The sequence below is a fragment of the Amphiprion ocellaris genome, chromosome 10, assembly GCF_022539595.1.
Source record: "Amphiprion ocellaris isolate individual 3 ecotype Okinawa chromosome 10, ASM2253959v1, whole genome shotgun sequence".
Classification (NCBI taxonomy): domain Eukaryota; kingdom Metazoa; phylum Chordata; class Actinopteri; family Pomacentridae; genus Amphiprion; species Amphiprion ocellaris.
In genome coordinates this window covers 17,657,296-17,671,664 of record NC_072775.1, presented here as the reverse complement: position 1 = coordinate 17,671,664, position 14,369 = coordinate 17,657,296, and the positions used below count along the sequence as shown (strand labels likewise).

The 14,369-nt window shown below is 39.8% G+C and overlaps 1 protein-coding gene across 6 annotated transcripts in view; it reads left to right on the top strand.

Annotated features, from left to right (window-relative positions):
• Positions 1-14,369, top strand: part of LOC111570143 (dipeptidyl aminopeptidase-like protein 6) — an 89,476-nt gene that overhangs the window by 62,357 nt on the left and 12,750 nt on the right. For all 6 annotated transcript variants that reach the window (XM_035949316.2, XM_023272735.3, XM_023272736.3 and 3 more), the window contains 6 exons: positions 1,434-1,532; positions 7,333-7,427; positions 7,519-7,593; positions 7,678-7,730; positions 8,194-8,275; positions 12,546-12,666. In XM_035949316.2, the coding sequence (XP_035805209.2) occupies positions 1,434-1,532; positions 7,333-7,427; positions 7,519-7,593; positions 7,678-7,730; positions 8,194-8,275; positions 12,546-12,666 (525 nt within the window). The remainder of the gene's footprint in view (positions 1-1,433; positions 1,533-7,332; positions 7,428-7,518; positions 7,594-7,677; positions 7,731-8,193; positions 8,276-12,545; positions 12,667-14,369) is intronic.

Genomic DNA, 14,369 nt, shown 5'->3' with positions numbered 1-14,369 from the left:
ACAACAACACATTTTACAGAAGTCAGATGAACTCAGAGGCCACACACCTCTGCCAAAATCGCACAGTCACCTCAAATGGTTATTTTAATTTCAGACAAAAAGCTAAATCCTATTGAATACAATGTGCCAGATGTTGCAAATGTTAGATTCATAAGAAAACAGCTACATTTGTACTTCATCTCAGCAAATTATTGTTCATCATAGGGCAATGTTACACAAAATTCAATGAAAGTCTGTAAAGTTTTGAGATTTCCTACTATGTAACAAAGGTGAGGGGACAGGAAAATATCAGCACACGCCTGTCTAGCAGTTAGTGTCAGTATATAGATATATTCTACACACATGGTTGGCCTTCAATTCCAAATTGCAAACATACTTCGGATGAAAATCGTTTTAATTCTCCTCTTGGGCTGCTTTTTCTCACAGCCCGGGCAGCTATTTTAATTTGATAACCGCATTTCAACGGGGACAAGGTTTTACAGATGACATGGTTTTTCTAGTTGGTGATTGTATACCAGTTTTACGCAGCTATGGGGTCATCGGCTCACTAGGTAATGGGTCTTTTAATGCGTAATGCCATTCAGGCCTGTTTAATGGAGATGATTATGTAGTAATAGCTCCAGCCATTTGTCAGATTGGCACAACATCAGTGATACCATTTGCCGTGTGTTGGAAATTAGCTTTCTCCTCTCACTCTACAGCTTCATTGCCAGACCAGAGAATTTCTCCGATTTTCCAAGTCGATAAACACTTGACAATGTCTGACATGGTATTTACACACTCCGATCTCGCAGCTCAGTCACAACGTGAAGCCTGCCGAAGAATCTGTCAAGTCGCAGTTTTGCACAGTAAGAGCGGGCTGTCAGCCATCGAGACAAGTCGTGTCTAGTGGCTGCTTCCTCAGTAAAGGTGTGGTAGAAGACAGAGAAAGTGTTCAGACATTCAGTGTGTTTCCTTCCTCACATCCAAATGAACTCGCTTGTGTTCCCCTGTTGTCTGCTTCACCTGCAGTTCAGCTGTCAGCGTCAGATCTCATTTTGAGTTTTAGGTGTGGAAGGACTGCTGAAAAACACAGCAGGCAGATGTGAACTGATATTCTCAGACCAATAGAGCAATACCAGGGACCTTTTTCTTGCTTGTACTTCATTCTAAATTGCTGTAGCTATAGTGGGGAATAGTTGTTCGAGGCACCATCTCCGGAGACAAAAGAGGTGTATATTATAGTGGGAATCTCAAAGCAACACGGTGATGAAAAGTCAAGATTTCTTTCAGTTTTTCCTCTGAAATTACTAAACCTACTTGAATTGCTAATAAATTTGACAAGACTAAAAGATGGCCTCTTGACGTTTACCTCAAAAATCAGCAGGACATTTCTCTGTGTGTCATATTTAATTCATGCCTGTTTATTTATCCTTTGGTGATGAACTTGACAGGTGAAGATGACAGCCTTGCCCTTAAGAAGAAAGTAACTATAGAGGATGTCTTTGGTCCAGACCTTCACATTCACGACCCAGACGCTAAATGGCTGAGCGGTGAGTGAACCGTTTGGTTTTGACATTTAGAATCTGACTCTGGCGTCAAAACACAAAACATACTCAGACACTTTATGACAGGATTCAGTGTTGTCCATAACTCTGACTGTAACATTGATATTTAACTCTAATTTTTCATGCAGTAGTTTCATGTGAGTACAAAAATCTACCACACAGAAACCCCAAAAGACACTAGTGGTGAAACAATATACATCAATACATGGCTCAGTAAATATAACGCTACACCTCAGATAAAAAAACCTCAAAGTAGTCAAGTAATACATCAACCAGAATAATTCATCAGAGATAGCTTTTACCTTTTATCAAGAAAGGGAAATATAAAGGTCAGACGACCACACAGCCAATGTGCAAGAGCTTCAGTCAGCCGACCAACAATCAAATCAAGACAAAGTGAAAAAATAGCTAAAACTATGGACAATGTGGGATATCTAATGTTAAGCATTTATTGAACTGCAGCTACACAAAGAGAGAAGAGATGTGAGGTAGTTAGGAATCTTAACAACACAACTTTATGTGTGGAAATGAGCAATTATGACATAAAATTCCATTTGTCTACAGTCTCAATTAAATCACATTACAAATGAAAGCAGGAAGACCATTAAACCTGCCTGCTGCTATAGCTAATGGTGGCACACACTGCCTTAATAAAGCATTATATTACTGTCCTCTTTCAAATAGCAAGCAGATGTCATAAACATGATGAAGATGCATCTAAAGTCATCCTAGTTTTTTGTTGTTTTTCTGTCTCCATGGACACAAACGCACCAGCTTCAAGCTCATTTAGTATGTAGACCTCATTCAGCTCGTTGTGTTCATGGCATACAGTCAGATGGTCTAAACTGAACAGATGTACATTAGAAGAAATTTGCTCTAGCCTCTCTAACCTTGAGGAGATAGCGAGTATGCAGCTGCTGCCTGAGCTAATAAATGTTGCCCCCTGGTGTTAAGATTTGATCGAGCACAGTAGAACATGTGGAACCAATGGGACTACCACCAATGAATATATTTTCTGTGGGTATAGAATTCCCAGGTAAGCTGTTCTTGTATCTACATTTTTATATCAAAAGATTTTAATGAGCGAATTTGCTTGTGCAGCACTAGTAATGCTTAAATCAGCCAAAGGTAAAACTGATGTTTGGTCTGGCTGTCATTGAACTGAATCCAATGCTGAGTAAACAACTTCCAAACTGTTTCACAGATGAAAAGAAAATCACAGTGTGAGTGAACAGTTTGCAAAAAATATTGATCCGATATCAAGTGCATGTGTAAATGTACTGAGGTTTTGGTGATTTTCCCAACTGTGTGAAATGTTTATTGAAAGGCTGTGTAAGATCTGCAACTTTGGTTTTGTTTACTTAAAAGGGACATTGATAACTTTTGTCATTTCATAGACATTTGAGTGTTGATATTTTGATTTAACACACACAAAAAAACACAAGGCCAAACATTTCTGGGAATCTTCAGTTTTCTCAGGGCTAACTGAACAAGAAAAATGCTCTAAAAAAAATAGCAAGTGAACCTTGAGTTTCAAAGAACTGCTTCCAGGGTCAAAAACAACTTTTTTTTTCACAAGCACACACTTTATATCAAACATTGAATGTGTCAACAGGAATCAAAAACATATTTAACTTTAAGAAGCTCTTTCTACCGCTGATTTTGTTGAATTTTTGTGTCACTGTGTGTTAAACAATACAACTTAACAAACCCTGTTCATACAAGAGCTTTCAACTCTGGCCGATAAAAGCGTTATGTTGCGGCAGTTGGCATTTAGACCCATAGCATATAGTTTATTTGATCATGGCACTCACACACATGTAGGGGCGGCTTATGCATGAACACACCTGCATGTATACATTTAAATGCAGCTGCTGCTGGGCATGTAGCATACAGACACGCTACGACCTTACATCTGTCCTTTTGTTCTGCTGTGCAAACTGTTCCCCTGATTACTTACATTACCTGCTGATTAACATATAATTAGGTAAGTTCTGTGCCCTTCATTCATGACCATGATGAAAACGTCCTGAGCACCTGACGAAACTCCAGCAATCAATTGTGTGACATTGCATCTTGTCAGTTACGTTAATGCAATCAACTCCCATTTGGTGCTAATGACCTTCTGATAAGAAACCCAGTGGGACAACCTCACACTTGAGTAGTCCTCATCAATATTTTGTGGGCTTCATTCACAGCAGTGTGTAATTGATCCCCGTTGCTCTTTGATCACCGCTTGCCTCAGTAGTCTTTGGACTCACCTCAGAGTTTCTCACACAGACTCGGATCCAAAGACAAAGGATTCAACCTTCACATTGATCTCTACAACAAAGAGCTCCTGCTGTGGATCTGACTCATTCATATTTGGAGACTTAACTGAATATACAGTACACAACAAAATTGAGTCCATCCCTGCTTGATATCAGTAAAATGTTAAATCTTTACAAATCCTGTCCAATTAATGCAGTTGAGCTTGTTTTTGATGACAGATTTTATCCTCAGGTAATGGATGATACTGGCTTTGTGTGGACAAATGTTCTGCCATTCTTCACAAATGATTCTTTTCATCTGCTCTTTGCTGAAGTTGTGGCTCTGCTTTCCACTTAAAAATACTAAAGTGTGTTCCACTGAATTCAGTTCAAGGGGCAAACTTGGTCAGATCTTAGTTTTCACTTTTTTCCCCTTGTGTCTAAAAACTCTTGTGCGATTGTTACGATGTGTGTTGGATCAAAGCTGTGTTGTAAAATTCCTGCATGTTTCATGATCGGCACCATGTAGTCGCTGTGGTGGTCTTGGCCAGGACAGTCCTGAACATGCTGCACCCCATCTGATCCAAATAAATTCATTTGCTGTCATGAGACCAAAGAAAGCTCTGCCAGTATTCATCAGGCTTCTTTTTATGTTGTTTGATAAAGTTCTTAAAAGTTTTGTCAGCTACAGTTTTCTTTTTGGATACCATCAGTAAAGGTAGTCTACATACTATGTCCTGTAAACTGTCTCAAAAGCCACTGAAACACCAACAATCCTTGTACCTCATCAGACACACTTAATTGTCCAGTGGGCATTTTTCACACCATTAAATCTTCTGTCATTGCTTAGTATGACTCCTATATGTCCTGTTATAACATGTTTCATCTCATGGTCACTGCTCTTGTTCCCTCTAGCTTCTTGCTCGTTCCTTTCTACTTGGAGTGATATTGCATTGGACAGAACTCTGACTAAAACTGCAGTGTTCACAGCTTCTTTTATAACCTTGCTCATGCAATTAACCTTAATTGAAAATGTGTAATCACTTCTCCTACAGTGGTCAAAGACAGATGGACTTTTGTTGTATTGAGTTTGTATCTCAGAGCCCATATTTTACATCTAGCCTATATAACCTCTTTCTTTTCAATTATACATGAGATCAAATAGCCTACACTTAGCGTGTTTTATTTTAGTGACATTGCACACGGGTGTACTCAGTTTTGTTGTGTCTAACAGGAAAAAAACTTATCAACCAGAACATCAAGGGGCTAAATTTACCCGTGAAAAGTGACTTTGACTACTCAACTTATGTTTGTGTCACTAGTCACTAAAAATTGGCGATAAAATGTCATAGAACAAACTGTTTTCACCGTGTCACCAAATTCACTTGGCTGTCCTGTAGTCTGAGCCAGACACTTTCATTGCTGAGCATTTGTTTAACTGCTTTTACAAAAAGTTTATGATCACAAGTCAACAGTTTTAGGATATTGATGAGGAAATCTGTGGATAATAAAACTCAATTTGATGAGGAAAAGAGAGTTTAGTTTAAAGCCACCTAAGGACTCATTTTAAATGATAGAAAAACACAGACAACATAAACATCTTTTAGTACTGAGATAATTATAGAAGATGCTGTGTGACAGCATGGAAATATGACATAATCAGAGGCTTTAATTAGACTGGTGCAGGCCGAAGATAAACCGAGCAGTTATCAGATAAGCCAGCATTACGCAGAAGAGCAAGAGATACAACAGCTTGTTTACTAGCTTACTGACAATTTAAATTATGGCTGTTTTCAACAAAATCACTCAACTGAACATTACATACCCGGCACCAAATGACATACAGGCAAAGTTAACGACTAGCTGGTGAACATAATGGAACATTTAGCAGCTAAAGAGCCGCATATTTCCCTCAGGATTTGTCACCAGGTGACCAGAAACTCCGAATGAATGATGATAATGCTCTGTGACTCCTGGGTGTGTACATAATTAACTGTTTGCTAACATTTTTACCAACTTAAACAGCGATGATGTATGATAATGGCAGTGTTGAGGTTGCAGCATGCGTCAATTGCTGCAGAGCGGACAAAACATCAGTTAAAGCAGCTTTAATGGAATTTTGACTTGAAGAAGAAGGAGGACAAGACAATTGGAAGCATGGATTTCATTTAAACGCTGTGGGGGACAGACTAACAACTGTGACATTTTTAGTCAATGTGGGCTCATTTTTCACTGCAATATAAAGTCCTCCATGGAAACAGCATAACCATGACTACAGGGAGAGAAAACTCAGACAGTGAGACACAGTTATAGTGCAACAAATCCTAAAAAAAAAAAAAAAAAACAAAGTTGAAATTCTTTGATTATTTACTTCACAAAAATGGAAAAAACTTGGAATCATCATGTACAACATCAGAGTAGCCAATGCTGGAAATAACTCTATATGCTATAGAAATGAGACTGCTCTCTGTTTTAATTTGTTTCTGTATTTGTCTACTATCTACTCTGTTAAACACAACCTGCAGTTCAGTCTAGTTCTGTTGAAAAGTCCCTGAACTTCTATCACATGACTGTGGGCTGAAGCTAAGTCACTACTGACATCATTGGTTGCACAGAAGAGTGCAAAATGTCTTACTTTTATGGAATCTGCTGATGGCAAATGTCTATTTTTGCCAAATTTGTAAATGGGACATAGAATAAAGTGATTAAATGGAATGCTTTGATTTGTAGGCTTAAATCTGTTTTTCTACGGAAAACCTGTCACAGAGGAGTACTTTAAGGACTGATGGAGAAGTTGAAAATCCATCAATTTCTGGTTCTGATAAATGGTATAATCTTGGTGATCATTTAAAAATAACCCACCAGTGAGTTCTGGGGCTGAGCGTCAAACACTTTTTTCTGCAGTGCGGTAAATTTTTAGGTAGAGGTTTGTGCCTTTACAGCACCAGTTTACAGTAAAAATATTTTATTTATGAAAAAGAAAACACAAGTTGACAATTCAAAATATAATGGAAGCTCTGAGGCTCTCAGGCATTCTGCACTGCTTTTAAATATTTATTGTCATATATTTCAACTTTTCTCATTTTATATTATCCCTGCTGAGTCACACATATACAGACTTAATTTTTTTCCTTTTTTAAATAATTTTCTTTTCTTTTTTTAAATTAATTTCTAAGCCTCAGAACTGAACAGCTCAATTGTGTTTCCAAAAGACTTCTGCCTATATTCAAAAGTTTCTGCACATTCAGGACATACAACACATATCTGTGAAAAAAGAAGAAAAGACCATCTGTCGTAGGCAGTATTGTGTCTATGAGTAAATGTTATACCGCATTTTCAATGTAAAACTCCTCAGCTTCTTTCTTGTTTTTAATGGTGAGGACAAATGCACGTATCTCAATACTGAGTGGGACATGTCCGTTGTCTCTAGACTGAAATCTACACTGATGTGAAGAAGTAATGTGGGAATTGAAACCATATGCTGGTTCATTTTCCATCTAAATCTCTGGTGTTTGTTCATCATTTGTCACTGACAGACAGTGAACTGCTGTATCGTACAAGGGATGGGGACGTCGTCAGGCTTAATGTTGACACAAAGGAGCGCAGGGTTGTCGTGCCGAACCAGCTGTTTGTGAGTATAATTTTCTTCTAGAGCAGTAACTATACTCTCTACTGCCACTGTACAGACTGCAAGTTTTTTTTTCTTTTTTCATCCTATCCAGGACAGGTCCAGAGCCGCCAAGTATCAAGTGTCTCCTGACATGCAACATGTGCTGTTTGCCTTTGAAGTAAAACCGGTGAGAAAGTCTACTGGATACCTCATACAATATATATTTTTCAACCTTTGTGCTTCCTTGACTGTGATTTCTTTGCTTCCACAGAGCTACCAATACTCCTATGTGGCCAAGTACATTATTTACAGCCTGGTGACACAGTAAGGCCCACCTCAGTTGTGCTTTCTTTCATTTTCTGGTGTTTTTTTGTCTGTCCTCTTCCACTCGCAGATCTTTGTCTGGCCACTATGCCCTCTCTGTGACCTTACGTGGACAGTGCACTGACATCAGCCCCATTTACCTGCTTTCGCTGACACCTTGTGGGAATGCATTTAAATTCAGTTTAGTTTGGTGTGCTGTGTTCGGCCTGGCCTGTTTTTAGCCTTTCATCCATCTATGTCTGCTTATTCCCCTACTGTTCTGTATTTGTAGTCAGCCAAGCAAAGTCAGCTTGTGCTAAAAAAGGATAAGGATGATTGATGAAGCCTACAATAAGGGGACAAGCCAAAAAACAGCACATGGCTTCTTTGCTCCGTCAGTGCATTTGTATTCAGATATACAGCACATAAGTAGTATACATACGGGTAAATATTGTATTGGCTCTATAATGTGTTGTCTCCACAGGGAAACCTGGCCTCTAAACCCCCCTGAGGTGCATGAAGCCATCCTGCAGTTTGCTGGATGGGGACCCCAAGGCCAGCAGCTGGTAAGCAGACTGTACCCTTGAGATTACACTCGCTGAATACTGGCACACTGGGAGAGATCTGTCAGCCTGTCATAACAGAGGAGACACAGTAGTGATTTATGGTTTGTCACAGTGTTACAGCCAAATGCTGCGGTAATAAGAGGTTTATGCACACAGTAATGACCGCATTAAGGGATCGCGGGTGAACTCCTTTTGCTTTGACCTCCATCAATGTCAGCCAAAATGATTTTTACTTTGTGTCGACTCAGGAGCCGGCGAGAGGCTCGGTGGCAGATGGCATCTCGGTGGCACAACCTGTGGCTCGGCCAGTGTGAGGCTGCTGGGGGGAGCAGACACATGGCACTGACTGAAGCGTTGGTGTGGATGTGTGGACTGGCACATCAAACACAAAAGGACACTTTGGCTTTCTGACACAGCTTCAAAGGGTGGTTTGAGAGCTGGTTTTAGGATTCAGGTTAGGTTAGGCTGAGATTTGGAGTTTGGTATTTAGTTGTGGTGCTGAAATGTGGAGCCGCTGGGCTGGAGAAAGACTGTTGATATTTGGCTGGTTTGTATATTTCGATAGTTAGCATGTGCCTGGTTTAACATCACTCTTGCTCCCTTTTCCTCCATGTCTCCTCCCCACTCTTTCCAAGCATTCAGAGGACAAGTTGAAGTAGTGTTTTGTGGCTCTTTATCAGCCACTTACTTTTTATTTCTGTTGTTTATAGGAACACACAGTTTTTTTCAGTTAGCAGGCAGTGAGGAGATCTTCTCTGAATCTGACAAAATTTATACTGGATTAAAATCACATTTTCCATCTCGAAAACTTGATGATTGTACATTTTGTAGAACAAATCCTGTTAAACTATTTGTCTGAAGTCCTTGGATTCAACACAGTTAAAAGGTGCTTCTCTCCATTCAATGTCAAACCTTTGTCCATGTGTTTAAAATGAGCTACACATAAATAATGTCTAGAACAGCTCAAGCTATTATAAATCCAACAGTAACAGTAGGGTGAGTCTATTTTGGTAAATTCAATAAAACACTCACTGAGTTTCAATTTAAAATTTTTAAATCAACTTCAGTGGAGGTCATCTACATATTGTTGGCCAATCTGTTATTCTTTTGACAATGGAAAGTACAAATGTTGCCTGTTCAGATGAGCCTTGACTCAGAAATACAAAGAAGCTATTACTCATCTGATCATTTTTAAAACATTTCAGGTGCTAAGAACTTCCTAAGTCAGAAAACATCAAAATATATTGATGTCAAAACATCAATTAGTAAAATTTTGTTACTTCTGAATTTTAGTCCAGAGCCAGTGATCTGAAATTTTGTTTCAAATCATACTAAGAAAAATGACAGCACCTCTTGAATTAGCAAATTCCCATTCACGATATATATTTAAAGTCAAGAAACAGAGTCCTCTAATGACTGAAAAAAGAGGCCTATGACGAAACTATAACCCAACCGCGTTGCCGTTCTGTTTTGGAGTACTATTTACTTTTTGTTTATTATTAAAGGATTATGCTTACCCATATTTTCCTACTATCAACAAATTCCTGGAAAAAAAACACGACAACAATACATTCATCCTGTGATTCACAAATTGCTGTAGCCAAAGCTTGTTCTAGCTTTTTCCTCTGTGCCACTGAGCCTCATTGTTGTTCAGAAACCATTAAAAACACATCAACAAGCTGCAACATTGCACTAGGTGCCATTCCTCTTTTAGGATTAACACTGGCACAGTAGTTTATTTTGATCCTATCCAACACACTCCATCCTGCTGCTGTAAATACTCACAAGTCCACCGTTCATGTATTAATCAGTACCTAGAAAGGGTTTCCAACAAATGCACTTTTTACTCCTGTTTGAGCTGTGTTTGCTAAAAACAACTGTTGCTGTTTGGGGAGCCTTTTTAGCCTTGTTTTAAATCAAACTGTATGTTTGTGAGTTGGCATCTTAAATACTATATGCTGCTACTGATCGAATGTCAGAGCGATTGAGGTCGAAAGAAAACTAGAATGTTGAAGCTTTTGTTCATTTTTTGTGATCTGTTGACAAGACAAATGCTAACCTATCCTTCAATGAGCTTGAAAATGCCATTGATTCCTTTTTTTTCTGGCTTTGAATTGGTTTCTGTTAAACAACACACATCCCCGTGTTTCATCAGCTATTACTTCAAAGCTTTGTCTTGCACCGTAATTGCTCTTATCGTATCATTTGCTTAAATTACGGATACATTGCTGTGAGAAAATATTAACATTTCAAGTGTGAGATGTGCGCTGAGGGAAGAAAGCAGATGAATTTGCATTTGGTAATAATGTACCTGATTGTTCTTTTCGTCATGCCATTACTGTAGCTCTGCATTTGATTTAATGAACCGCCAAGATTGTGCGGGAAAAATGAGATGAGCTCTCATCTTTTGTCTTCGTTTGACCTGGAGATGTCAAATGTGTTTTCTCTTTTTTTTTTCCGCCTAGTTTGTGAATATAATGATTTCCCATTAAGTTTATCAGAATTGGAGCAATTTATCATCGAGTGTTTTCATCAGCACATATAAATGAGAGGCGTGTGACTTGGTGTGTGTGTGTGTGTGTGTGTGTGTGTGTAGGTGTGTGTGTGTGTGAGCAGTGAAGCGTCAGATGTACAGTGAGAGGAGCAGGAGATGGATCCTGCAACGCTCACCTCATTAAACCACAAGCAATTACTCTAGCATGACAGTGCAATCAGTAAGGCTCAGTCAACACACACACACAAACACACTCGCAAACACACACACACACAAAGTCACATTGACACAAAACAGAGGGTGGATTTAAGCGGCAGAAATTAAACCAACCTAAGTACTGTTTGACAAAATTGGACATTTCTCAACTGAAAACGCACACCTCAATACACACAAACAAGAAACCCCACTATTCCAGCTCCACAGGTATCTTTGATGTTGCTACTTTCATCTCTCCACCCGTTTTCAAACCACTCTTTTCTTGCCTTTCGCTTATTCTCTCTTTTCTCTCCTCTAATTCCCTTGAAGACTGAACAGTCATCAAGGAAGGGAGCTTAAATCAAGAGACTGGCACCTGCTTTATAAATTACTCCAGTTTTCAGGGATCATTTGGGATTGTTTATGACCGCAACTGCTGCAGTGCACTTGTTGCTGACAGTGAGTCTCCTGAACCCAGAGACTTTATGCATTTCCTTTAATATTTTGGAGCAAATACTGCAAAGTTGAATCATGGTTTGGAGCTTTGAGGCTGCTTTGGCTAAGGTGGTATTCATATTAATTAGAATACTGAGGTTTTCATGTAACTCTTTGAAAGCTGCCCATCCTGTCCCATGGTGGTTTCGTAATATTTGCCAACCACCAGCTTCCTTCTTTTTACAGAGCCTTGCATTGATCTGTTTTCCTCAGATGTTGATCCCACAACATAAAACTTTGATTTTCTCAACAGCCATCACAGATCAGAGTAAAAGGACTCATATCTCTCTATTTTTCTGTTTCTTGCCAGTGATTTGAGGCTTAGATTTAACTGAAGAGGTTTCAGCTGACAGCCGCAGTCACAACAACAGCAACATGGCCTGAACTTCAGATACCAATCAATCCCACATTCATCTGCCTCATACTGGCACCAAGAGAAGTGGCAAAAACACTGGAGTGGATTGACAGAGGGTTTTAAGTGTCACACGCTCATCTGCCAGCGGTGTGCCTTAATTCCTTCAGGCGATGCCAACGTTGGCGCTGAGGGCTTAAATCAGCAGCCGAACACGTACTTTAGCTCAGCCATCGCCCACCTTCAGCAGCCAGCAACGTCTCAATAAACACAGGGAGAAAATAGTGTGCTTGTGTGTGTCTTCAGTGATGTGTGTGTGCCTGCAGGGCCTCAGACGGCTCCAGCGCCTTGATTAGCAGCAGAGAGGGTTTCATACTGCTTTGGAGAGGAATCCAGCGTGAACTGTAATGAGGCAAATTTCCTTTAATACAGTGCATAAGGCAGGTGTTGACAGAGACTGTATCAGCTTCTAAGTGTCACTGAGTGGGTAGCTGTGCTTCTGTCTGGATTAAGATAAAGTCATGTTGTGATAAAGAGATACAAGTGAGTTTGGCATGCAGCTTCGTACGGAAGAGAGAAAAATGTGAGCTGCAGAGGCTGTGAAAAGAGTTCTCAGTTTAGCGATGAAGTAAAATGTGTTCACCTAGCAAAACAGCAGTACACAAAATAATGGGAGGTTACCTAGCGTGACATCGAAACTAATGATGGCCACTGCTCTGCCCTTGTTTGCCCAGATCTTCATATTTGAAAACAACATCTACTACAGGACAACAGTAGAGAGTCGAGCGATCCGGCTGGTCTCCACCGGTAAAGAGGGAACTGTCTTCAATGGCCTGGCTGACTGGCTATATGAGGGTAAGACGGCTACCCAACACAAAACACAACAAAGTCTCAGATAACACTGTGTACAACTGAAGATGCCTACTGGATTAAAGGTCAAGTGTCTTCAAGATCCAAAAAGAGAAGTCAAGATGCCTTCTACCGACGCTCTTAGGATTACCATGACCTGCATTACTGAGAATCTACACAGACATTGTGTCCATTATTTCCATGTTGTAAGTACTGAACTTGTCTGAATTCTGTGTGAGAAGTTCTGTGACTTAATCCGCTTAATCCTCATTATGGTCGCGGGGGGCTGGAGTCTATCCCAGCTGACTTAGGGTGAAGGCAGGGGACACCCTGGACAGGTTGCCAGTCTATCACAGGGCTACATATAGAGACAAACAAGCACGCTCACATTCACACCTACAGATGATTTAGAATTACAAATTAACGTCAGCACGTTTTTAGACTGTGGGAGGAAGCCAGAGTACCCAGAGAAAACCCACACATGTACAGGTTGAACATGCAAACTCCATGCAGAAAGATCCCAGGCCCAGACCGGGACACAAACTGGGGCTCTTCTAGCCACAAGGCGACAGTGTTAACCATCAAGTCACCGTGCAGCCTCTCAGAGCCAACATGACACCACTATATAATTATATAATGTCACTTGTTGTGCTTCAGTGATATCTAAACTCTGCTGGTGTTTACATCTGTCAACTTCTCTCCTGCTCTCTGTGCTCACATATGCTGCATTTACAAAAGCACATTTACATATTTTTTATGTAACTATCATCAGACAACAACAGAAGTTTGAAACAGTGAGTCAAATGCACTCATTATGACTACACGTTAGAGCCATTTCCCAGCTGTTGCTCTGCACTGCTGAACTACTGATTTTATAACCGCACCATTTTCTTACAAACTCACCATACACGAGTTAAAACCAATCTGATATTATATTTCCATTTAAACTGATTGCCCACAAGGAGGGTTTGAAGCGATAGAAAGTCCTGGTCTCACACACTTTTCCGTTTGTTTCAACTGCTGGGTGATCAGCTGTTTTGTTCCATGCTGTCAGTCACAGATGCAGCTGTATTTAAAGCTACAGACAGGAAAGCGACCCATTTAGAACAGGCTATAAGGGTTCAAACAGTTATGGTGAAATCACCATCACTAACCACTTTTGCAGTATTTTGAGCTGAAAAATTGAAAGACACATTCTGGAAGCATGTAAGACTTTCATGATGATTCTGGAAAGGGACCCAAGATAGGAAGCCCAGTCTTCTCTCATTGGCCATACAGTATAAAAACCAAATCCATTTGCATATAACCCTGACAGAAGTGGTTCTAGTACGGAAATAATGACAAACTGCAAGGAAGTTGCTTGTTTAAGGTTCAAACTAGAGACTATGAGAATGTGTTACATGGTGACGCAGATAAGTATCAGATGAAAAACCTTAAATGTAAAAAATATAGGAAGGTAAGGAGAAGCTGTTTCTGTGGGAACTACCTTAGGTATGGATTTAGACTTTATGATGCTGCAAACCATTTACATGCACAAAAAAGCTATGAAATACTAAAGAAAAAAGCAAAAAAAGCATATTTTGTTCTCTTTAACCATGTATTGTCTTGTGGGCAACTTGTGGGCAACAGAAATAAGCCCTAAACACAAACAACACTGACTTCAGAATTACAAGCTTTAGGTTGACATTGCAGTGTTAATTCTAAAGCTT